Below are 26,738 nucleotides of genomic sequence, written 5' to 3'. Positions count from 1 at the left end.
TGCAGGCCGTGCAGGGCGATGGGAGCAATGTGTATCTCTCTGTCCCTCCTGTCCAGCGAGGAAAGTGGTGTGAACAGTGCCAGCTTCTTGTCCTGGCTTTTTGCAGCTGACTGGTTACGTGTCCTTCAGCGAGTCGCTTTTCCTCCTGGACCTTTTTCTTTATCTATAGAAGAAAGGCGACCATCCTTAAGGCCAATTCTTAGCTCACTGAGGTGTGAGTAACCCATCCCTGAGGAATTTTAGAGATAAAAAGAAGTTCCTGGAGCAATTGCTCAACCTGAAAGGATGAATTATAAATGGTGGAATTTCAGGCATCTGTGAAGACGAGGCTGGGTGGGGTTGCCTTGGTCACAAGTGGAATCACACGCACCTTACCTAAGAGGCCGAGGAGGGAGAGGGCAGCCCATACACAGAGCCTGACCTCGTGCCTCCAGAGCCTCTGTCTGTCCTGAGAGGGCTCAGCCGCAAGAGGATGGCTATATCTGCCTTTCCGATCTCACTTGCTAGGGGGGTTTCAGGCAGAGGACAGCTAGCCAGCAGGAGACATGGAGCCCCTGGGCCACTCATGTCACGGTGACTTTGTTGAAGGGACACAGAAATTTGTGACAGCAGATGAAGGCACTGTGCAGAGAACATCAGTGGTTCTCTCTGGGCCTTAGTTTCCAACTCTGTCAAATGGAGGTGAGGTCGCTGCTGCTGTGCCAACGCCGTGGGGCCCTTCCGGGGATCAGATGGGATGATACGCAGAAAAGAAAAGCTGGAGAAGGACTAGAATGTCGGCTTCGGGAGCTGGGGCCTGTGTTGGTCTGGCCACGGCAGGCTGGTGTCCAGAATATAGTAGGTACTCAAAAATCAGTTGCTGAACATTACAAACTAACGTGTGATATGTACTTATGTCTCCAGCACTGCCCTAAGAGTTTTCTCGGTATGTACTTCGATATTTACAAGAATGCAGGTACTGTTGTTGTCCCCCTCTGAAGATAAAGAAACTGAGGCACACAGCCCTGCCCAGCGTGGTTCAGTTGCTTGGTCATTGTTCCGCAAACCGAAAATGTCTCTAGAAATAGGATGGGAAACCTACTAGTCTCAAAATGTGGGTCACTTCTACCATATGCTATTGCTCCAGCAGTTACAGACCCGTGTTCAAGGCGAGGGCATGCAAAGCCCCGCGTTACAATGGGAGGCGTGTCAAGGCATTTGGGGGATGTTCTAGGACCATCAGACCTCCTGATCTCTCGGGGAACAACATTGCTCCTAGTCATCTTCCATTCCTCTTTCCACGTGGCCTGCTTCTGCCAAATTCTTGATCTCGTTCAGCTCTCTCTCCCTTGGAGGGACTTTCCACTCCATGGGCAGCCTGAAGGTGGAACATAGCCCCTTTTTCTTGATTTCCCAAGATTTTGTGTAAAAATGTGGTAGATTTAAAAAATTTTTAAATTTATGGATATTAGAAAGAGAGGAAGGAGGGGGAGAGAGAGGAAGAGACATCGATTTCTTGTCCCACTTCCTGGTGCATTCATTCACTGGTTGATTCTTGTGTGTGCCCTGAGTGGAGGTGGAACCTACCACCTTGGCGTATCGTGATGATGTGCTAACCAGCTGAGCTGCCTGGCCAGGGCAATGTGTGGGAGATTTTTACTGACTCGTGGGCGATGCGTGAGGGGGTTGCACTGAATGCTGCCGTGTACAGATGACTTAAAACTGAGCATCGGAGTCTCTGCTCTCAAGAGTCCTTCAGCCGTCCTGGCCCCTGGTCTCCCTCTTGCCTGGTCCCACCTGATTGCCAGACCCTCTTCCGCCTTCAAGTCACTCTCATCTCCTCTTTCATTGCCCTTTCCGATTCCACTTCCTTCAGAACCCTCGACGGTCAAGTTCTCTGCTTCCTCTCCTTCCCACATCTCAGCCGCACCAATGGGGCTTTCTTCCCACAATCACAATGTCTTTTGGCACGAGACCTGCGGAACACCAGCAGTTCCCTCCTCTAAGAGGAATTCAGTTGCTAGAACGTTCCCCTTCTCCACTCTTGGAGTTGGAAGGGCCCTGAGAGATCCCCTAGCTCAACGTCTTCCAGACCATGCTCCTGGAAGCACGATTATTTCCTACATTGGTCGAAGATGTTCTGTAGAGGCAGCGTGGTCAAATGTGTGTGGGGAAGTCTGGGTTCGGGTGAAGCAGGCCTCCTCTGCCTGCAGCGCCGACCAGCACTTTCTGCAACCCCGGGAACGCTCCAGTCACTTCCGTGCCACATGGTATCACTAGCCATGCGTGGCTATCAAGCCCTTGAAATGAGGCTGGTGAGACTGAATTTTATATTTTAACTGATTATAATTAATTTTAATTTAAATAATCACATGCAGGTAGCAGCTACCATGTTGAATAGCACAGCCTTGGAGTCTTAATATTCTAAAAGTGGCTTTCCCCACAAGTTTGGCCAGCATTGGGATCTCTGTCTCTTTGTCATGTTGTGCTAATCAGCCCTTGTTGTACAGTTTGGGAAATGCTCCTCTGGGCCAATTCTCATTTGAGGTTGGAGAGCTTGATTCCAGGGAGGGAAAGGGACTTTCTCCAGGTCACACAGCAAGCTAGATGCCCAGCCAAGGCTCAAACTCGGGCCTCTTCTTTCTGTTTAGTCCAGCTCTGTCTCTGGGACTTTTGTCAGCTTTGAGTAAGGGCTGAAGCCAAAGGCTGGACCGACACTGAATTTGTTTAGTATTCAGCTCCGCGGCAGGAGCTGGCACATACCTGGACTCCTATGTTCTTCTCAATAACCCTGGGAGTAGTTGCCCCAATACACACGGGGGAACCTAGACTGAGTCAGGGTCTCAAACCGAGCGGAAGAGACTGGCCCAAAGCCATATATGTGGCCACGTTTGCAATTAGCAGAGTTGTGTCCGAACTGTGCAATCGGCAGGAAAAAGGTGGGGAAACACCAGGAAAGAGAAGAATAAGCCTCTGTAAACAATGAACACATAATTGGGGTGGGGATAGGAGCACAGGGAACTGGCCTAGGCCCAGAGGAAAATCAGAAGCAGAGAAAACATTTGCAAAATCCAAAGCTAAAAATGACCTCGACTCTCACTCTCCAGGGATGGGCGGCTTCTGGACATCGGGCAGCCATTCTATAGGCTGGCTGGCAACCAATGGCAGGGGGAGAGAGGAGCTGGTGTGAATGCTCTGGCCAACAGGGGCAGCCCTAACGAGTTGGCAAATGGGAGAACCAATCAGATCGTCTTGAATATGGTGTTTGGATTTACAAGGTGTAAAATTGTTTATAGCAGCCAAACCCATGGAATGAGGAAACAGTTGGGTTGCCTTGACTTAAACTTGCACAAATCTGTAACCCCAGACATGAGCAAATGAGTAATGGTGAGTTCAAAAGAAGGGATGACTTCAGAGTCCTCAGCCAATGATGAGTAATCAGGGACAATGGATGATACTGTGCTGTGTGGGCAGTAAGAGCTCCATCTCGGGAGATAGTCAGGACTTCTTGTCTGGGAAGACGAGGGCTGGGAAGGGATTAGACCAGCTGCCTGAACTGGAAGCCATTGCTTCCGCCTCCCTCTGCATTCCTCCTAGAGAAGCCACCCACACCCCCATTCTCAGGGCCCCGCTCCCACAGTCCTGGGTGGTGGGCAGTGGTTCCTGAATGGGCATGTGGCCCTGCACCCCAGCTGACCAGTCAGGCTCACTGTCCTAGAACTTGAGATTGAGCCCCAGACACAGGTCTCTGGTGGGTGTCTGAACTTGGCCTGTGTAGCTGGGCCAGGAGCCCAGTGAAGGTTGGTGAAAGCAAAGAAAGGGAGAAAAAAATGGGCGTGCAGACCAGATGGGTGGAGCAGGGGGGTGGGGGAGCAGGTAATTTAACTTTTTATTTTCTGGGCCCTTGGGAGCTCTGGCTGCAGTTTCCTGCACAAGGGTCCTGCCCCCGCCCATTTGTTTCCACGCCAGCTCAGTGGGTTCTTTGTGGCTGAGGTGAGGCATGTGTGTGTGTGTGTGTGTGTGTGTGTGTGTGTCTAGGTGTTGGGGAAACGTGTTCAATGTTGTGCCTGCGAGAGCTTGTGTGGCTTGTGAATATACGTCCTTGACTGTGACCTCTGACCTGGACCTTGCCACTTGTGACCTGAGGGGCTAAAGACAGGGGCTGTGTTTGGGAAGCCAGCTTTCTGTTGCCAGGCTAAGTGCCTCAGGAAAACCACACTCATTCACTGAGTCAGTCAGTCATTCTGCAAATGTTTACTGGCTGCCTACTATGTGTTGCCATGGGGAGGAGGCAGTACATAAAACACAAAAACAAAGAAAACCGTTTGTGCGAGACTGGCCTCACTTTCCCTATCTGGAAAAATGACAAAAAACTCCTTGAAGTTCCTCTAGGTTGTAAGTGTCTGTGGCTCATTGAGCTGTTCTGTGAGTGCTTCTTGCCTATAAAACCTGAATCAGTACTGCAGCCTTCTGGGGGAGGCTGGGCAGGAGGCCTGGAATGGGAGAGGCTAGGTGAGTGGGCGGTGATGGCTGCTGGACTCAGGTTGCAGGCCTGCCAGCTGGCTTGGCCCTCGCTCCGTTCCCAGCTACTGGGCTTCCTAAGCAGCTAGCCTTCACCTGTTCCAGCTCAGCAATCCCTATTTGGTCTGGGGCTGCCCCACTGACTACCCTTGACCGTTTGGTATGATAGAATCCAGCAATACCAAGAAGGGTTTAAATACCAGCACCACCACTTTCTGGCTGTGTGACTTCCGACAAACTTCTTATTAACTCGGTGCCTCTTTGTTTTTTCCCTGTAAAATGGGGATAATAACAGCATCTTACTCCATAGGTGATGAGGCCACGTATGACAGGCACATAAAGTATTACTTTATTACACACAGGCCCCCAGTGAAACAATGGGGCCGGCCTGGGGTGTACAATTGGAGCCTCAATTCGCTGCTCTACGGAATGAGGAAAATAAAGATGGATGCTGAACAGGCAAGGCAAAACACCTCTGCGTACTTTAGGGCTCGGCTCCTCCTCTGACAAGCTAGACGACCTTGAGCAAGTCTCTTCTCCTCTGCAGCAGACCCCTTCTTCCTCTGGAGCAAACCCCCAATGTTGTTTGCTCACCACCCACCCACCCCCGCACCCAGTCCTGCCCCAGAGCCCTGCCCCAGGAATGGGCTCCTGGTGGGTCTCGGCCATGTGGGGGCTCACCTACCCAATGACTGGGTTAGGCGATTCTGGCCAATGGGAAGTGAAGGGAAGTCTACTGGAGCTACCGAGAGGGTCTCCTCCCTCTTGAAAGTGGTGACAAGGGAGGAAACAGTTCCGTTTGCCCCTGGGTGCCATGGTTGGCCCCTGAAACTACTGCAGCCATTGTAGGCCTGTGAGGGAGAGGTGGGCCGAGGCACAAAGAGTGAAGCCCCAAAGAGGGGAGTCCCAAAGGGGAGAAGAGCCTGGGTCCCTGAGGGCCTGTGGAGTCCCTGGATTAAGAAACTGGAGCTTGCCAAACAGAACTTGTTTGTTTTTTGTTTTGTCAGATAAATGTCTGTACCGTTTCAGCCAGGCTGGGTTGGCTTTTCTGTTCCTTGAAGCTGACAGGATGCTGACAGACCGCCCTGAGCCTCAGTTTTCACACCTGTAGGATGGAGGTAATTCTCACCTCACGGTCACTGTAGACATTACGAAAGAGAACATTTGTGAAAAGTCCAGCGGCCTCTACATCACATGAGGCTCCCCCTGGGCTTCCTCTGCCCTGCCCAGGACCGGGTGACTCACTTTCTGCCCTGCCGGGGCCCCAGCACCCCACCGCGCTCCTAGGCTTGCCTGGGTGTCCCCCGTGGGCTGGCATGAGAGGCCATGCAGATAGAAACCCGGCCACGCCGTGAGTCAAGGGACCAGAGCTGTTTCTCTTCACAGGCTATGGTGGCTGTGACCTTGGGCGCCGAGGCAGCCAGACCTCGGGTCTGAGTCACGCTCTGCCGCGGCCTTGATGTGTGTCTGTCGCGGACAACGACAGTGAAGTCTCTCTGTCTCAGCTGTTTTGTCCGTAATCTGGGAATAACAGCAGCAGCTGCTTCACAGACGTGCTGTGATTGAATGAGCAAGTGGGGTCAGGTGCTTGGCACCAGGGGGGGCTCGAAAATGGAAGTTCCCTTTGTCCTCAGCTCCCCAGCTTCCAGCGTCTCAAAAACCTGTGACTTCAGGGATCATCTGGACCATTTTGGGGGGGGGGGTTAGTTTGTTTTTGGAATGCAACTTCTTCAGATAAAATCTCCTTAAAGGAAAATTCATAGCAGTGTCCTAATAGCTGAAAACTGGGAACAAGCTAAACACTGTTGACAGATTAATGGACAAGCGGGGGCGTTAATGCCACTCAGCATTAAAAAGGAATGAACCACTGATATATGTGCCAACATAGATGAATATCAGGGTAATTATGCTGAGTGAAAGAAGCCAGACAATAAGCGAGTACGTACTGTAGGACTGCCTTTACGTGGAAGTCTAGCAAATGCGAACGTGTATAAGGAAAGAACGCAGATGGGTGGTTGGGGGTCGTGGGACGAGTTAAAAGGAGCTACGAGGAAGCTTTTGAGGGTGATGGATATATTCACTATCTTGATTGTGTTGATGGTTTCTTGAGTTTATATATGAAAACCTACCAAATTGGATACTTTAAAAATGTCTGTTGTTTTGTATATCAGTGTTCCCTCAGCTAAACTGTAAAAACAAAACAAACGAAAATCTCGCATGAAAGCCCAATGTGTGAAAGTTCCAAGTGAAGAGGGAGCAGCGCAGGGCGGCGGAGCGTGGGGTCCTGGCCTGGGCCTCTCTGGGGAAGAGCTCCGAGGAATGGCCACCGCACGCTTGGCCCCCAGTGAGCACATTTTGAGAAACCACAGATGCTCCTGAGAAAAGGCAAGGCCTTTGCCTAACATCACACAGACTGAGTAGAGGGGAGGCCAGGACAGGAACGAGGCTCCCTTTCTGTGGGGCCAGAGCTCTGTCCCACAGGCCCGGGGGGTCGAGCGGGTGTTCATGGAGGACGTCAAGGCCAGCCAACCAACCGCCCAGCCAGTAACCGGGTCTGAGCTTCCAGTCTGGGCTGCATTTTCCTCAGACAAGACCCTGAGGGGAGCACGGGCGTAAGCAGACCCCGGCCTCTTGGACTCCAGGAAGCTCTCCATCTAGCTGGGAGCAAGAAAGACCAAGAATTCAGGAAGAACCAGAGACACAAATTTTAAAGAGGGCATGGGTGTGAAATCCCGGGGCTGGAGTCCTGTCCACTACCAACCAGGGGGGCAGTGTGTGGCGAGGGCGCTGTTCCTCCAGCAGGGGCGGAAGGAATGGGGAGCAGCACCTGGTGACAAGTGTAGCAGGTGGCCATTGATTAAACCCAGGACAAGCCTTAAGCAGGATGCCAGTTCCCTCTGGCGAATGTTCCTCAGTTCACAGTGGGGACATTGAGGCCCAGAGAGGGGAAGGGACTGAAGCAGAATCACAGCCCAGTCACCCCAACTCCATGTCCCAGCCGCCCTCCCCAGCTGTCGCTCAGGAGGGTTGGACGGCTGGTCTTCACTGCTGGCATCTGGCGTTCCTCTTGGGCGGAGAGGCTGTGGGGGCTGGGCCTCGGGCTGGGTCCTAAGCCATATCAGGGCAGGGCAAGGACGCAGGCTGAAAGGGGAGGACAGCTGACCTGTCCCGACCTCTCTGGCGGATGCCGGGTCAGGTGATGACAGATTTCCTCTCCGACGAGCCCTCTGGAACGCTTGGAACTCAGTGGTGACAGTCCAGAAGTTTCTTTTGCCCTGGAGGGCCTTGGAGTCAAAGGAATGTTCTAGATAAGGACCCAGGGCCTTGTTCTTTCCTTTCGACCTTTCCCCTCCTTTCCTGGGGACTTCATGTACGCCAAGGGTGGAAACAGCCACTTGGGGACATTTGGCCCACCCCGGTCAGCCTGCCCACTTCCTGCCCCAGTCCCTGCACTGGGGTGGAGAAAAACGGCGACTTCTTATACTCGGACGGCCGCGTGCAGCACACAAGGGGGTCTCACACGCGTGCCCTCATTAACAGTGCTTTCCCCGGTCCTCACAACCAGCTGAGCACCGTCCTCCATTTCACTGGTAAGGAGACGGGGGCTCAGAGAGGTGCGTGATTTACCTCGGCCACGTGCAGGTCCAGAGTTTGTTCAGGATCCCGAGTCTCTAGCCTCCCAGCTTTGCCCGCCCTTTCCCTACCTTGGTGCTTCTGTTGCAGCCAAAGGGGAGTGTCGTGCGACAGAAAACACAGACAGCCCTGGAGACAGTCAGGCTGGGTTTGAATCCCAGCTTTTCTTCCTTCCTTCCTCCCTTCCTTCCTCCTTTCCTTCCTTCCTTCCTTCCTTCCTTCCTTCCTTTCTTCCTAATTTTTTAAAAGATTTTATTTATTTATTTTTAGAGAGACAGGAAGGGAAGGAGAACAAGAAGGAGAAAAACACCTGGCCCACAATCCAGGCATGTGCCCCAACCGAGAATCGAACTGGCAACCTTTTGGTTTGCAGGTTGGTGTTGAAGCCACACCAGCCACACCAGCCAAGGCCCACTGCCGACTTTTGCTGCATTTTCCTTGGACTAGTGGCTTCACCCCTCTAGGTTTCAGTTTCCTTCTCTATAACAGGGTAGTCATAGTAACCACCCGTGAGCATTGACGTGAGGATGAAATGAGGTGACCACACGTAGAGTGCTTGGCGCACAGTCAGCAGAACACACTCAGTCATGACAGCAGCAGCTTTATCACGGGTCCTGGAGGGGCGGCCATGTCGGCCCTGCAGCGCTGCCTTGTCCGGTCTCCTCCCTGGCTGCTGGGAGAATCAAACGAGACGGCAGATAGCAAAGGGCAGAAAGTGTATGGACTCAGTGCTGCTCAGGGACGAATGGCCGCACAAGACCCTGGTTGTCTGAAGTGAGGCTGCTCCTTACCTTTCGTGTCTCCCTGGACAACATAACTAAGAAAGTCCTAAAGCATGCTCAAACTTGTACTCCAGCCTTCTAGGTTCGCAAGGGAGCTCACTGAGGCCCAGAGAGGAACGGAGACTTGCTCAAGGTCACACAGCGAGGCAGGGTGGAGGCTGACCTGAAACTCTTCCCGCTTGGCCATGTGATTCTTCTGTCCTCCTTCCCTGAGAGGGGACTGACCCAGAGAGACGTGGGATGGTCCATGTTTAGGGGCAAGTCCAGGATGAAGAAACTGTGTCTCAGCAGGAGCAGCCAGTGGACGGAGGAGTATGACCGGTCATGAGTCAACAGGACGGCGTGGCTTTCCCACGGCTCCCTTCACCAGCGGCCGTGGGACTGTGACGCAGACTTTGTTGTGGGATAAGGGACCCAAGGCTGTGAAGGGCCTGTCCTTCCTCTAGCAGAGCCCAGGCCCAGCTCTCCCCGTACACTTAAGAGGGACACAGTCTGGAGAAGAAGAGGAAGATGAAAGCGCTTCCCACGAGGCCCTGGGGTGTGTGATTTGCAAGGATTCCAAAGCCTGGCTCAAACGGGTGTAAGCGATAAAGGGGATTACCTAACTCCGGCATCGCAGACTTCGGAGCTGCTGCTCCAGCAGCTCAAGTGATGGCAGCAGTGGTGGTTTAAAGCAAGCCCACAAATTCTTTGCCATTCCCTTCCAAGGAAGCCTAACCATCCTGCCCTGGGCGTGGGCTGGACTTAGTGTCTGACTTCAGAGCCCCTCCAGGTCTTTCTCTTGCTTCTAGAGAAGAGAAATGTGGGAATGACAGTGTGCAACTTTAGAGACGAGGTCATACAAGGCACTGTTGGCTCCTCCTCTCTTTTCCTCTCTCATCACTTACTCTGGTAGAAGCCATAAGCTATGGAGAGGCCCACGGGTGGGGAACGGAGGCCACCTGCCAGCCACCATGGGGCTGAGTCACCTTGGGAGCGGCCCCTCCAACCTGCAGATGGCTGCAGCCCTAACAATCTTCCTGTCGACCCACGGGAGACCCTGAGCCCGAACCACCTTTCCAGGCCTCTCCCAATTCCCAACTCTCAACACTGTGAGACAATAAAAGTGTGTGGTTTTAAGCTTTTACATTTGTGATTAGTTACACAAAGAGTAACAAATAAAGCCACAGACTGGGTTCTATTTCATCTTCCATATGATGGCTTCATGCTCGGAAGGAACTCTTTCAGCAATAAGAGCTGCTGTGCTTCCAGCCCTCACACCCCCTCAACGTTGTCCGTGGAGACAGGATGTCTCCCCGAGTTCTCCTGCAGGAGCGAGCAGCAGCTTCTCTCCCCTGAAAGCTCTGCTGACTTGTCTTAAATCGCCATCTCTGACTGAAGAGGTGTCAGGTTTTGTGACTGGGGAGGTGGCCCAAGCCATCGGAGCCCACCACTGCCCTACCCGAATGGCATGGCTTCCAACAGAACCAGACATGGCTGCTAGAGGGCAGAGCTGCTGGGAAGCCACATAATAACCACAGCGTCCAGGTGGTGGTGGTGATGGAAATTTCCCACGGCCCAGAGCAGCCTCCAGAGTGCAGCGATGACACGGCTTAGAGGTTAAGGTGTGGGCTCTGGAGTCAGCCAGGATCTGAGCCCCACCTCCATTGCTCATCAGCCTGCGTGAACTCTCTGTGCCTTGGTTCCTTCCTCTATGAAATGGGGTTGGAGCGCCCAGGATCGCAGGTGGAAGGCAGAGATAAGGCGCAGTAAAGATTCAGTAAGTAAGTCCTTTATTCATTCCGGATCTTCACTGAGTACCCACTGCTGTTCCATCATCCCCTGCCCTGGCGAGAGCAAGAGGCGCCGGGAGGAAGACACTATGGTCACACCTGTGTCTTGGTGAGTCCCGCGCTTGGCACACGGGCAGATGTGGATGCTGAGCTGAGCGGAAGCTGAATCATTTGGAGAATGTTCTTTGTGGCTTTAAGGGACAGAACTAAGACCAAGGTCAGTATGTGGAAATTGTGGGACCAGAATTCAATTTCTCCCAAAGAAGAGCTTTCAGATAATAAGAGTAGAGCTATCCAAAGGTAGGAGAGAAAGTGAACAAAGTATTTATTGGACTTACTATGTGCCAGGTATGAGTGTAAGCTCGTTTACGGGTCCTAGCCCGTTTAATCCTCACAGCCTTATGTGGTAAATGCTATTATTCACCCCATTTCCCAGGCGAGGAAACTGAAGCACAGAACAACTGAGTTTGGTTATTTACTCTCACCAAATGGGTGCCTCTTCCGTGCCAGCCCTGGGGATTCACACATAAACCAAGGAGACAAGCGAGGAGCAAAGCCGAGACATTAGAACCCAGCTGGGTTCGTCTGCAGAGCTCAAAGCATAACCATTACCTGGGTTCCTTCCAGAGCAGGACCCTCATGAAGGAGTGAGTTTCCTGTCCCTGAAGGTGTGCAAGTGAGAACTAGAGAGCTGGGGGCTGGTTGTGAAGGAATTCCAGCTTGGGGAGGACTGGGGCTAGTGGATGGCAGAGGCCTTGTGTCTGTTCCTCAAGCTCTGGAATTCTCCAGAGAACCTCTGAGCTTGGGACCTCTTGCCAGCAGGAAAAAACCCCGCCTCCCCCCAACAAAAAACAAAAACGAGGATGGAGGCACTGGGGAAGAGGAAGATAATGGGCAAGCCGCTGGCAGGCAGGGCCAGGGCGCCACCTAGTGGAAGAATGTGAGAATACTGCCGAAGCAGGAGAGAAAATGGAGCTAGAAGCAGAGACATAAGATGTGTCCCCGGGCTGGGTCAGAACCAGTTCCTCCGCGACCCGACCCTCCTGTACATAGCAACACTATGAATAATGTAAGAACATACATTATAACTGGTTTCCAACCTTTTTCATCTCATGGCACACATAAATTACTAAAATTTTGTGACACAGCAGAAAATACACTTTTTATCAATTAGACAACAACAACAAAAAGCATAATTTTGATTCATTCGTGCTGGACTGCTATTGTTGTGTTGGCTGGTATCATTTTTTTAAATTTGACAATCTAAGGGAAAAGAGGTCAGTGCCCGTAACTGGTCAGGTATTACATGTTTTAAAAATTCTTGCAGTACCCGGTTGGAAATCGTTGCATCATAAAGTATAATGTAAGACTTCTTTTTCATAGTTAACCTCCCTGAAATCATGTGTCTTTACAATGAACAGGATGCAGTTTAAGAGACGGCCGTGCATCCTCCGACTGCCGACATCCAAGATCTGGTGACAGAGTCGTAACTGCCAATGATGGAGCCCTTGCGACGTGCCAGGCACGGGCTAAGCCCTCTGCGTGCATTACCTTATTGAATCCCTACCCAATTTACAGAAGAGGACACTGAGGCCAAGGAAGGGGCCGTCACTTGCCCAGTCTCACAGTGTGCCTGCGGTTGGCTGAGGAGCTGTCTGCAGAACCTTGTCCTCGCCCATTGCTACAGTACCCCGATCTCCTACCCAATGTCCTGTTATATGGTTCTACCACTACCCGAGTGCCCCTCTGCTCCCACCCTCCTTTCCTGCCGTACACCATGAGGTCCACTGGGGTGGGGATTGCATTTGTTCGTCTGTTGGAGAAGGTCAACAAGAAGATGTGACACTGGTGTGACCCTTGAGCTGGACCAGGCTGCCCACTCCCTTCCCCTGTGCTTTGGAATGTGCGTTCCACTTGCCTTCTCTGCCCCCAGAAGCTGTTTTGGAACAGAGGACACAGCCTCGAGATGGAGATGTGTTGATACTATCTCGAAGGGTACGACGTGACTGATTGCAGTTCAGGCCCCCTGGGTATGTGACCAAACCCAGTTAAGTCCTCTGTATAGAACTTTTAAGATAATAGCAGGCATGTGCAGAAAACTGCTTGTCTTCAGGTTGCTCGAGATTAGCCTCTTAAGTTCCCTTGTGTATTAAAGGTGCCACCACCTACCAGTCTGGGGTGGTCTGCCTTTTCCTTCAGTAACTCCCTGCCCTCCCCATATGGGGCTGGTTCAGATAACAGCTGGGAAGCTCCCAAGGGGGTTGTGACCCAGCGTCACCTCATTTAATCCTTCCCCAAACCCCATGAGCTGGCACCATTATTACCATTTTACCTACAGAGGCAAGTTTGAATAAGGAGAGGCAACTACATTTTAAAAAAGTGGCTAGATAAGAAATATACAAAAAGATAAAAAAACTAAAAAAAAAAAGAAATATACAAAAAGGACAACTGTAGCTGTTTGATGCTGGCATGGGATAATTTAATTTCCTAGTTATAGAAAACATTTAAAATGTATTCTGCAATTTTAGTTCCAGATTTGCCCAATGAAAAAAAACACACATTATATATATATGGTAATTACACTAATATTTGTAGATACATATGTACTTATGAATACATAGGAAAAAATTCTGGTTTGTTCCCTGTATTAGACGGGAGCTCAGTGTGGGTTAGCTGTAATGAGGCAGAATACTTAACCCGAGACAGGCGTCCTTGGCTTGGATGATGGGGCTGCCAACAATATTTTTTTTACTTTATTTTTGTTTTCCAAATTCTCTAAAACGAGCATGTGTGGGTTTTTTTTTATACTTAGAAAACATCATCTTAAATACACTTACAAGTCCAAAAAGAATTTGAACATTAGGAGGCAAGAGAGGACATTCCAGGCAGAAAACAGCAAGAGAAAATGGAACTGGAGATCACAGGATGTGAGCCCTGACCCAGCCTGGAGCACCTGCCAGACGCTCAGCCAGGCCCGGCTGAATAGGTAGGCCCCACTGTTCTGCGTGGGCAGAAACCTCCAGGCTTAAAATGCCAGAAGGATCCCTGCCTGGTTAGGCACTAGCGAGGTGTTTGAAAGAACAGATGTCAGGCTCTGGGATTTACAAAGACCATCTTTTTCCTGGATGGGGTTTTTCCTTCCCTGTTACTGACACCCACTAAAAGCTACTCCTACTCCTGCTTCAGAGGCCCCTGGCCAATGTCACTTGGTCTGTTTCCTTTCACTTGTTATTGTTACGATATTAAACAGATATACTGAGAAAAAATATTGGGTTGTCAGAAGGTATGAGAACAAATTTAACTAGACCTGCATCTGCCTGTTACCTTAAGTCACACTCTCCCTGTCTTCCCTGATCTTTATAAAATGGGAACAGATTTTTCTGTGGCCATAGCTTCCCTCGGCCCCAATGTCCAGAATAGCCATGAGAACCTACAAAGCACTTCGCAAATGCATTATCAGCTCTGCTCTACAGAGATCCTGATAGCCCTGGGTCTAAACCTACAGCCACGGTTGTAGAAATCTCCTCAAGTAGATACAAATAAGCTTAAAATGGCATTGTGGTGTATTGGCACACGAAAAGATGCCCGTCATTAGCCATCAGGGAAATGCAAATCAAGCCACAATGAGATGCTGCCACACCCACTAGGATGGTTATGAACAAGATGACAAATAAGAAGTGTGGGTGAGGCCCTGCCCCGATAGCACAGTTGGTTAGAGCAGCATCTTGATACCCCAGGGTTGTGGGGGTTCAATCCCCGGTCAGAGCACATAAAAGAATCAACCAATGAGAGTGCATAAATAAGTGGAAAAACAAATTGATGTCTTTCTCTCTAAAATCAATAAATAAAAAAAAGAAGTGTAGGTAAGGAAAAAAATAGGTAAGGATGTAGAGAAATCGGAATCCTCGTACACTGCCAGTGGGGATGGTAAAATGGTGCAGCTGCTCTTTGGAAAACAGTTTTTAAAAAGTTGACGAGTTATGGTATGACCCACCAATTCCATTCCTAGTATATTTACCTGAGAAAACATGCCCACACAAACTTGTACGCAAATGTTCTTGGCTGCTTTATTGGAAGCTGCCCAAACGTTCAGCTGACGGACGGACGAACAGAACGTGCCATGTCTGTGTAAGCGAGCATAGCTCGGCAATAAACGGAAACGCGGTGCCACGGCGGGACCGTGAACACGGGAAGCGTGACGACGTCCGCAGGGACGGCGGCTGCATGTCGTGAATATACCGAGTCGCACACTTTATGGTGATGAGTTATATTTAAAAAAGAGAAAATTGCACTGAACAGGGTTAGAGTTGATTAAAATCTGTGTTAGACATCTGAATGAAAATTTGCCATAGTGACTAGAATGAATCCATGGCTTGTTAGATTGTTAGCTAACAACATGAAAACCTTTATGTTCTCAGTGCTTTATATGTGTTCACTAACACATCCTCTAAAACTGGGGTCAAGTCCACCATTACTTCTCCTGGAGGGGTTGGCAGCACTTCAGAGGTCAAGTAACTTGATCCAGGTTACACAACAGAAATCCATGGTAGAAACCCCGGGCCACCTGACGCTATAAACTATGCTTTGTCCACTCCGAATCGTTGTCTGTGTGTTTACAATAGCCCTGGTGGGCAAATAGTCCTTGAGGGCGGCTACCATCTTGTCTTTTCATTTTCTTTGCCTCAAACCCTGCTGGCACCTGGCAAACACAGAAGTCGACGGTCAATTAAACTTACTCATTCACCCATTCATCAAATATTTGTACTTCTTCTATGTACCAGGCACTGGGGACACAGTCAAGGGCAAGACCAAGTTCCTGGGGACCAAAACTACATTTCATGTAGTAATAATAATTGCTATACACGAAAATAAAGGAGGTAAGGAAGGCTGTCTGAGGAAAGACAAGAAAACCAGCCAGAAGAGTGGGAGGTGGTGCCTCCCAGGATGAGGGGAACCGCAGAAAGGAAGCCCTGGAAAAGAAGTCAATTTTGGTGGGTTAAAGGCGGAGCAAGGAGGCGGGTGTGGTGTGAGCAGACTGGGGAGTTCCTGCCAAAGCGGACTTGGACCAGTGCGACTGGGCCTGCGGGCCATCGGAAGAAGTTTAGATTTCATTCCAAGACTGTCCAAGGGTTTTGAGCAATACGAGAATCTGACTGAGGCTGTTGGGAGTGAAGGGCTTGTGTGCGTGTTGGAGGGACAATACTGCCACTGGCAGCACTGATTCAGCTTTGATTCAACTTTGAGGGTGACAGGTACTGGAATGAGACGGGATAAGAGCAGAAGATGGTATCAGGGAAATTCTGCCCTGCATGGCTGGTGTGGCTCAGTGGATCGAGCGCTGGCCTGGGAACTAAAAGATTGCTGGTTCAATCCCCAGCCAGGGCACATGCCTGGGTTGTGGGCTGGATCCCTGGTTGGCGGCATGCGAGAGGCACCCCACAGACATCCAGATGGAGTTAGTTATTGAGCTGGCTAAAGAGGGGTCTAGGTCAGGGGTGGTAGACTGGAAATAAATCTGACACATCAAAAAAAAAAAATGACGTCTATAAAGTTAGGGATTAGAGACTAAATGTAGGGAAAGCCACCCTACGTTTAGTAGGGACAAAGAAAAACCCCACCATTTCACATTTGAAAGGATGAGTGAACGTGTTAAACGAGTAAGTGACAGGCTAGACGCGTAGATGCCTGGGATGGACGCTGACCTGCTCTCATCGGGACTGGGAGCAACAACCATCTCAGTAAGTGGACGTTCTGTGCTTTTCCGATACCACAACACCATGAAGTCAAGAGTCATGCAAAGATCCTCGAAAATAGCTGCACACACGTGTAAGATTCTATTACCAATCATGGATAGTCACCCTAGACCCCCTTAGTTTGGTCCCTGCAGAAGCATCTTCATTAAGCTTTTGCCTCTTAAAAAAAACAACAAAAAAAAGTGTTTTCCTGAGATTTAGACACGATGCAGGCATTTTTTCTTTTTGCTTCAAATGCCAGAAATTATAATCAAATGAGCTGCCCACGTGCCAACCTGCTCCTCATGGTGCCCCAACTCCTTTACTTCCTTCACGTGAATGTTGTTATTTTACCTCCTTCAACGTCGTCAACTCCAAGTTTCCTCAAATTATTTTGCTCCGCTAATCTCACATGCAAGAGAGGCTTGAGTTTGGAGAGCCACACATTCAACCACCCTCCCCAGCCTTCCATTAGCCTTTATGCACTTCCGGGACCGTGCCGGGCTCCTCCTGCGTCAGGGCGTGCAGACATTGCTGGCTGGCTCAACACCGCCAGCTCACCGCGTGTGTTCCCACCGCACCGTCCCTTCCCACTCACGGCGCTCACCACTCGAATTATTAAGATGAAGACGGTAAGACAGTTTCACCCCCTTTTTATCACCCCCGCCCAACCCCCACCCCGCCCGAGGTGCCAAGGGGGACTGTCAGATTTCTAAGAAAGGCAGGTTTCCCGCAGGATTGAGATGAGTAAGTAAAAGTGAGTGGCCAACGTTTTTAAATTTAGAAATTTATTCTGTTTAATCCACAAGCTTTACATAGCTTTAGTTTAAAAAAAAAAATCAAAAAATAAAACAAAACAAAAACAAAAACAGTGAAAACAAGACACCATTTCAAAAGTCTGGGCCCTTCCAGCCTTCCAAATACAAGAGCTCTGAAAGTTGTATATACCAATTGGAAGAAAAAGACAATATTATGAATGGAACCATTTCTTAAAACAAAGTTTATGTAACTGAAGGATCCTTCCTGGGACTAGTTAATTGCCTTTACAAAAAACACAACAGAACAGAAGGAAATTCCAGTGTTCCAAATCAACTGGCTACACATCAGTACTAACCCACAGTGCCCTCGCCCTGGCAAACAGCGCGCTTTCATTTTCTGTCTCACCCTAGAGCTTGAATCTTGACTCATTTCAGCAGAGACTCCACAGGCAACAGGAAAGATCATGGCATTAAAACGTTAATTTATACTTTTGTGGTAGTTCATCAGTGGTCTTATTTCTGGGCAACTGCAAAACCATCCGAGGTTGGAAGCATCATAACTTAAATGGGTGCTAAGACTCAAATGAGAAGTAGTAAAGAAAAAAAGGAAAAGAAAACCTCTGGGAATAGCCAGGGGCATTTAAACAAACCATAAAAATGCCAACAATATTTAAAGCCCCTTTTTTAAAAAGGGGACTTATTTTGGCTTAAAACATTTCACTCTAAATGAATTTATGTCGGCTGTCAATGAAAGAACGTCACGAACACACTGTGGACACCTTTTGCAATGTAAACCCATGCCCTTTTTTACATGGTGAACTTCAACCTAGCAATATTACAACAAATGTTATAGTCTAAAGCTCAAACACATTTTAGCATTTTTGAAATTGGATTGAGTACAAACCAAATAAAATTTACATCGTAACAAACATTTCCACCTAAGACTGTGGGGACACTTGAGCCTTCCTCATCGATCTCAGGGCCTTTTCACGCAGGTGCTTTTCTAAGTCGTCAAGGTTATCTTCAGCTTCACTTTCGGTCTCCTGGAAAAACCCAGAAAGGTCGGACAGTCAAGTCTGGAGACACTATTAGGGGATACTAAGTACAGAGCAAAACCAAACTGTAGTGACGGCCGCAGTTTCATGAATACACTAAAACCCATCAAATCATGTATTTTAAATGGGTAAATTATGTGGTATGTTAACTGTATCTCAGAGAGGTTATTTTAAAAATATACATTAAACTTTCTGGCAGCCGTTCATATTCCTATCATCTGTCTTGGCAAATTCCAGTTCTTGGCAGGTCATTGAGAAACAGATCAAAAGAGTTAACAGCCAAGGGGCCAATTATTAAAACAATAGATAAAAATAAAATTTAGCTATCTGTATAAGCCGCAGGACAGCGCCCATCGTACCTTCCTGGGCTCTGGCTCTGCCTCTGGTTCCTCCTGTGCTGACGTGGTGGTGGGACCGGCAACGGCTGCGGGGGCTCCCGCGGCTGCAGCGGCTGCAGCCACAGCCTTTTCTTTCTTGTGTTTTTTGTGTTTCTTGTGCTTCTTATCCTTTTTGTGTTTCTTGTCCTTCTTTTTCTTCTTTTTCTTCCCACCCCCTTCTTGGTCAGAATTCTAGAAACCCAGAAATATAAATAACAGCAATAAATCAACTATTAGAATTCTGTTCAACTCAGCTTTTTCTATCCTCAAGGAAATGACGAAATGGACCAATCTCAAGACCTCATCAGGCTTCAGGGGTAAAAAAGGCCCAAGGCCAATCACCAAGAAAAATATTCCTAGACATGGGAACCACATTGGAAGTGAAGATATTTTTCACAGATTATTAAGTGTCAGAACGAGCTGTGAAGGTAACTGGTTTTTACATTTTTACCCAACCATCTGTACATTAAACCAGGTTTCTCGACCACAAGCTGGGGAGTCAGGTCTCGAGGATTGCAGCAAGTTGGGGCTACCTTCAGATGCAGGAACAGCAGCATGTGCGACAGAAAGGAAGCCTTGGTGCTCTGACAGGCCCAAGCTGAATGGAACTCTGGTTCCTGAATCTACTAGGTTGGCCAAGAAGTTCATCTGATTTTTTCCCTAAGGTGGTTCTAGTAGCGCTTAGTTGTTTTTAAGCTCATTCAAAACAATTTTGTTAAGACAGTATTGTGACAGCTGTCATCATCAGTGTGCATTAAAAATTATCAGGATTAGTGAATTTTGTGTAACCATTTTAATATTGAAGATGGAAGAAAATACACAGCATCTTGGGCATATTATGTGTAATTATTTCAAGAAAGGTAAAAACACAACTGAAATGCAAACAAAGACTTGAGCAGTGTATGAAGAAGGAGCTGTGCCCGATCGAACGTGACAGAAGTGGTTTGCGGTTTTGTGCTGCAGAATTCTCGCAGGACGATGCCCCAGGGCTGGGTAGACCAGCTGAAGTTGAAAGCCACTGAGACATTAATTGAGAACAATCAAAGTTATGCCACGCAGGAGCTAGCCAACATGCTCAAATCAATGAAGTTACTGGTGAAAATGAAATTTTCTAGAAAAAACCATATGGACTTTTTGGCCAACCCAATATTAACAATTTGACCTCAGACAATTCTGCTTGACTTTTTAAATGAGCTCTTTTTTGTCCACCTTGAACTGTGTGTGGCAATCTTGACAGAGCTGCTGTGATGACTAAATGGGCACATGTGTAAATCACCCCACAACACCAGCCTAACGCACAGCAAGTTTCGATACAGCTATTAATCTAAATACGTGCTGGTACCCTTCATGCCCCGTGACCTCTCCTACCTCTAGAAAGGAGGCGGTCTGTTCTTCACTGCACATACACCCAATTTACGCAGAGGGCAGGCCCTGCTCTAACTGAATCTAGTCCACAATTCTTGGAGTTCATATTTTTAAGCAATTGCTTAAAATTCCCCAATCCATCCAATTAGTTTGCACAATATAGTCAACTCTGTTTAGATGGACATTTAACCACTAATTTTATACAATACGAAAACCTGTCCAATATCAGATTAATGATTCACAAAAGGGAAAGAAGATTTAAACCCCAATATTTTAGTACTCCAATGATATTTAAATTTGACCATGTAATAAAGACAAGAGTGTCATTCTTATGTAGCTTGCCAAAGACAAGACTTTATGCAACAATAAAGTGCTTTCCATTCCATCTACTACTTCACAGATTGCAAGGTTCATTTTTTATTATAGAAACAGTGTACAGTTGACCCTTAATAATGCAGGGATGAGAGGCTGCCAACCTCCTGTGAAGTAAAAAACCCACAAATAACTTTTGACCCCCCCCAGATTTAATTACGGCCATCCCTCAATATCCATTTGGGACTGGTTCCCGAATCCTGAGGACACCAAAACCCATGGATGCTCAGGTCCCTCAAATAAAGTGCCATAGAGCAACGCACACAGCCAGCCCTCTGCACCCATGGATTCCAACCTGTTTTCGATCCACACAGTTGGTTGAATTTGAAGATGGGAAACCAGGGGATATAGAAGATCAACTGTGTATTTATTGAAAAAAATACATGTTAAGTGGATCTGCGTAGTTTAAGGGTCAACTGTATTTCCCTTGTAGAAAAAACAAGAACAGTGAAATGCAAAGAAGGAAAATTAAAGCCACTCATTACTCCCTAACACATAACCCACTGTCAAACACTTGGTATCTTCTTTGTGATATATACTTTTTCTTTCATAAAACGTGAATCACATTAATATGGACACAACCCAAGATCGGAAGTTTGACTGATCTGTGTGACCTTAATTAGGTATCCCAAATGTGTCAAACACTTCAGAGAAAATAGCAGAAACCCTAAGGCATGTTTCCCCTAGATAACAGAACCATGGGCAGTATTTTCTGTTTTTCTAGATTTCCTACATAGTCCAATCTCCACCACCAGGCTCCTGGAGTCTGACAGTACCAGACAGGTCACAAGCTAGCAGAGGGCCAGGGCGCACCGCATGGACTGCTGATGCAACCGCCGCCCCTTAGCTCGTGCCTCCTCAAAGTCCACCTGAACCGTAAGAAATGATGCTCCTCTGGGCCACCAAAGACAAAAAACCTTCTCTGCTTTCAGGTAACCACGTACAATAATAAAGGATGCCCAAAACAGGCAGGCACATACCCTCGCCGGTGACGGGCTTGGAGTTGGGCTTTTAGCCTTTTTGACCGGTACCGCTGGTGACCAATTGGTAGAGGGTGACTGAGACTGGACAGGAGATGGAGGTGCTGGGGGTTTCTTAGCTGCTGGCTCAGGAGATCCTGAGACAGATCGGGAGGATGAGACTCTCCTGACAGACTGAGGGCTTGGTGAGGCAGCTCTAGACAAGGGGGAAACAAAACAAAACATTTAGTATCCAAGAACGGAGATCTTCACTAAGCGAAATAACCAACTACTATTGTACAACTAAGTAACAAAGTTTAAATACTGCACAGCGCTTATTCTGCTAGTTGATTATACTAACTCAAATTTTTATCATCTAAGTCTCCTGGAGAACAGTTCAAGACTCACAATCCTCTTTCATTCTGTTAATGATTCTTTCTGTATGAAATCAGCAATGCCAATCCCTTGTATTTTACTTACGACTGCTTTTATCAGTCTTACGGGACATGCAAGAACTATGCCATGTGTCACTTCGGGTTAGTTTTAGAAGCGTACCCTCAATAAAGCTGACACTCCTAAAAGCCAGGTGAAATCCTATGGCATTTAGTTTATGCCATAAGGAACTATCCTGAAAACAGAAAAGGATCTCTGCGCAGTAACTAGAATATGCCTTAAAGGTCTATATTCACAGCTTATTCCTTTCTGTAATTTCTTAGTAAAGGGAGGAAAAGCTTTAAACCACAAGGAGAGCTATGTAAGCTAGTATTCTTAACCAAAGAGCATAAAATATTTTTACTTTTTTGTCTTTTTGGGTTCCGGAGTCCTGGAGACTCTCCTAATGGGCCTGGTACTTGGAGATGGGGACTGCCTTCTTTGGGGTGACGGCGATGGTCCTCTTCGAACAGGGGGAGGACTTGAGGAGGTCTGCGGAGCTCGAGGCCGTGGTGAGGGCGAATGCCGTTTGTTTGGTTGGGGGGACCGGGCCTCCCGGGTAGATCGGCTTGGGGAAGACCCTTTCCTATGTTTCGATGACAATGAAGGTGAACGTCTCTTGGTGGCTGGGGAACTTCTTTGTTTGGGAGGTGGAGAATGGGAGACCCGACGCTTTGGTGGTGGAGTTGGTGATGCCCTTCGTTTAGGAGGGGGTGGGGGAGAAGCCGTTCTTCTCTTCGGAGGTGGAGAAGGAGAGTATCTCCTCTGTATTGGAGGAGAGTATCTTCTTGGGGAAGGTGAGCGCCGACGTGGGGGAGGAGAAGGAGTCCTAGGAAAAATATACCATTATTTTACACCGAAAGGTCCAACACGATAAGAAGTGGTATACAAAGAAAACCAACCAGCAAATATGGCTACACACAGGCACACCTCGGAGACAGGGCAGTCAGTGTCAGGCCACTGCAATAAAGCAAACTTTTCAATAAACCAAGTCAAATAAATTTACTGGCTTCTCAGCACACTTAAGTTATTTTTACACCACACTGCTGTCTATTAAGTGTGCAATAACATTCTCTTTTAAAGAACAGAGTATGTACATTAATTTTAAAACATTTTATTGCTGAAAAATGCTAGCCATCATCTGAGCTGTCTCTCTGCTGGTGGAGGATCTTGACTTGGTGTTGATGAAAACGCAGTTATTTGAAAGTGCAATAAAATGAGGTATATTTGCCTGTATTGTACTAGCACCAGGCAAAGGGAGTATATTTCTAAGTGGAAACACTATAACTTTATCCTCATTTAAGTAAAAATATCACTTAATAAATTCCTGTATGTCATAAGTGACTACAATACAGGACATTCTGGTTAACAGAGAATTTTGCAGTTTCAGAATGAATTCCAATTTGTCAAAAGTCATTTAATGCAATCCAAATGAAATCAATTTAATGTTTTTTGAGAAGAGAATATTGCACAGCTTTGAGAAAACTGAACGTTCTTTATCATCATATAATAACTAGGGCATTACATTAACAGGACTCTACTAGGTCAACTTACGAATTCTCCTTTGTGGTACCCTAAGAGTTGGTGTTTGGACTCTTACTAACCAGAGTTCACCACACAAACTTTAAAAAGTGTCTCTATCCCCTTCAAAGAGAGACCTGCATTTTCTGTCTCAAAAGACCACTTTTTCACCCTAGGTGGTGTGGCTCACTGGATTGAGTGCCAGCCTTCAAACCAAAATGTCACCGGTTCGATTCCTAGCCAGGGCACCTCCATCTTGATTGGTATGATTCGGATAGCATAAAACTCAACTATTTAAAGTGTACATTTCAATGGTTTAGTATATTCGCAGCTGTGCAACCATCTTCACTCCCCATGCCCACCCTGGCACTGCTAATCCACTGTACAGATTTGTGTGCTCCGGTTTTTCACATAAATGGGATCACGTAATAGGCGGTGGTTTGTGAACGGCTGAGCAATGCCACTCTAATACGATATCTCAGTCATGAAGACTCAAAGTAGCTCCAAAGAACTCAAACAAGCACATCTGATTACACACCTCCGTCGTGGTGGTGGGGTGGGAGACCTACGCCGCCGAGGAGGTGGAGCAGGAGAAGGAGAGCGCCGCCTTCTGGTGGGTGGTGGGGAGGGACTTCTCCTCCGTCTGCCACTAAACCAAAGAAGAATTACAGTTGATTCTGAGTTAGTGGCATTTATAATTAAGTAATCCAGACAACACTACTGCAATCATTGTTAACCCAAAGTGCAACAACTATTACTCTATCTCTCAGAACAGTGTTTCATAAACCACAGGTCAACACTATGAGTTAAGACCCTGGGTATGAGCCACCATTTTTTTAAAAATAGAAAATCAGAACATTACTTATAGTAAGGGTGAGTGTTTTAATGAAGTTTCTGTTTCAGTGTACAAATATGGAGTCTGGGTCCTGGTATAAGGTAGTCATAACAGGATGAAGCAAGCTGGAAGTCACCGCCCGGGCACTGCTTTGAGACTGGCACGCGCCCCGCCACCACCCGGGAGACCACCTGAGCTTTGCACTCCTCAGGTGTGGGCTGCGGTCCAGCCAGTAAGTACTACTTTGAAAAGGCTCGCAAGGTGCTTTTCCAATTCCTTATTAGGAACAACTGCACCGAAGCCTAGAAAAACTAAATATTCTAACACAGATATTTTAAATTCTAACAGTCACCAATGGCTTAAGGCCCCAAATCTGGGTGTCACAGCTCCAAATTCTTGATTTTTAAAATGTATTCCCACTGTCCCAGAGTTGTACACTATTAACTAAAAACACTGTCCCAAAGACAAGGACCAAAGCTGTCTGAGCACTAAGCTATCACTGGGACCGATTTGGTTAAAGTGTAGATAAGGTCACACACACCTTAATTCTGAGCTTACCAACACACAACCAACATAGAAAGCACACCTGGAGTGTATAATTGTATCAACTAGACTGACTCATGGACACCTCCCTACAGACATATTAAAATATACACTAAGCCAGTTTGCCACCTTTTGGGTAAATTTGTGTATACAAAGTAGCCAAATAATGTAATTAATTTTTAGTTTCTTGCCCAGTAGAGTACTGATGCTTCCTGTGAATCTGAAAATATTTTCTCAAGTTTACTGGCCTTGGTTTCCCTTTAAAACTAACAAGAATTCTGTTAAACGGACTAGAGAAATTTCTGAAATCATTACTAAATTAAATTTTCAACTTGTATTTGTTTATGCCTTGTGGAGTCTAAGACTTCACTTTGAATAGATTTAAAATATAAACTACAAGAGGCGATGATAACAGAACAGATTAGCTTTAGATGAATGAAATACAGACATCGAATTACAAAATTACATCGTATTGATTACAAAAAAGGACACTTAAAGGGGAAGGCATTTACCATCAGGGTTAATCAGAATTATGGGATGAAGAGAAACAGGGTGACTACAGTATTGTTAACGAAGTATTGTTATAGTATTGTTAATTGTTACCTATAGTATTGGTAATGAAGATTTCAAATGGAAAAAGACATTTGCATTTTAACTTAAAAAGAAGAAAAGCAAAGGTTTATATTCACAAACTTTGAGGATGAGGTGACTTAAGCCAGAACCCCCAATATGTTATCAGTAGGTATAACAGCATAAGAGGCTATTACTCTTGTTTATGTGGCTTCTCTTTAAAAATATTCTCCCAATTTGTTTACAAAACTTTAAATGAAATAGAAAGAGTCATCAAAAACTGAACTTAGATTAGAATCTATTATGATACACTAATGACCTGAGATATATCGTGCCTGTTTCATTTGTAAAATAGCTAAAGGTCCCTTTCAGCAATGACCTTCAGCGTCTTGTTTCTATGTGAGAAAATAACTGAAAAGAGAATAATAATAAATAAAACCCCAACCAAAGTAGTGTAACTTTAGGACTGCCAGAAAAACCCGACAGTCACTTTTCAGTGAACTGGAGTCTCCACACCACGTGGTTCTATGATCTCAAGGCTACAGTTTTGTAACTGATCTGGTAAGGCACGTATATCAGGGATTAAAAAGAAATAAATTTTAAAAAGCAAAAAAAAAGCAGCTAAGCATTTTCTAGTTACTCTGAACATTAAAGCCACATTAAGCCTTCAAGTGTGTGGAGACTTCAGATGGTCGAGTAGAAAAGCGTGTCCCCTAAATTGTGAGAACCAGCTTCAGTAAGACTCAATCTGATGTAGCCCTTAGCCCCTCCTCGTATCCGGGAACAGAGAAGTCTTGTAACAAGGGGCCAGACTGTTACTTCTGCCATGACTTCCTCAGAACAATCTCATTTCAGTAGCCACAGTGGTAACAGAGACAGGTTACAGATGTGACAACCACCTAAGACGGGATCAGCTACACTAAGTATGATCAATGTACTTTGTGTCCTTTAGGTTAAGGAGCGCTCCATTCCCGAAGACAAGTGTTTCAGACCATGGAAAATACATTTTCTAATGTTTAAACTTTACACAGAAAATATCAGAAACCAGGCTGGATTTCCCCTCTTCAAATACAACAAATACTGAAGCATAATCCCAAATAATTCTTCCTCCATCTCTAAATCCCAGACACCCGATGGCAATTTCCAAAACCACTAAACTTGAGGCTAGTAGTACAACTTAGTACCTTTTTTAGGGGATGGGAGAAAGGGAAGAAATCTCACCACTAAATTGGTTTTGTAATCTTTCAGCCACTATACTAGCAATTTTACAGAAGCCAGGGGTAATTACAGCTGGAAACTAACACCTAAATTTATCTCTTTTTAGGCTTTCATTTTTTTATTGACAAGTAATAGTTACTTGCACGGTACAAATGTACTGCTTAGCTCCGCCACAAACATTGCTGACTGGCTCCAAAGAAGCTCTCCAAGAAATCACTTTTATTAATGAGACTACCTAAAATAAAACAGCTTCAAAAACAGAGCCAAAAATAAGAACAGGATAGTTTTAGGAAGACCAAATACTTAGAAACTGA

At 46.9% G+C, this 26,738-nt stretch overlaps 1 protein-coding gene across 10 annotated transcripts in view; it reads right to left on the bottom strand.

The window, feature by feature from the left end:
- Positions 1–17,190: 17,190 nt before the first annotated feature.
- The window catches only part of SRRM1 (serine and arginine repetitive matrix 1), a 30,519-nt gene continuing 20,971 nt past the window's right edge, over positions 17,191–26,738 (bottom strand). For all 10 annotated transcript variants that reach the window (XM_045190677.3, XM_045190671.3, XM_045190670.3 and 7 more), the window contains 5 exons: positions 23,797–23,907; positions 22,102–22,566; positions 21,327–21,522; positions 18,592–18,801; positions 17,191–18,220 (listed from right to left, as the gene is read on the bottom strand). In XM_045190677.3, coding sequence (XP_045046612.1) covers positions 18,116–18,220; positions 18,592–18,801; positions 21,327–21,522; positions 22,102–22,566; positions 23,797–23,907 — 1,087 coding nt within the window. In that variant the 3' untranslated portion in view covers positions 17,191–18,115. The remainder of the gene's footprint in view (positions 18,221–18,591; positions 18,802–21,326; positions 21,523–22,101; positions 22,567–23,796; positions 23,908–26,738) is intronic.

This window comes from Desmodus rotundus, chromosome 3 (genome assembly GCF_022682495.2).
Source record: "Desmodus rotundus isolate HL8 chromosome 3, HLdesRot8A.1, whole genome shotgun sequence".
Lineage (NCBI taxonomy): Eukaryota > Metazoa > Chordata > Mammalia > Chiroptera > Phyllostomidae > Desmodus > Desmodus rotundus.
Note: the sequence above shows the minus strand (reverse complement) of the source record. Positions and strands in the feature narration are given on the sequence as shown.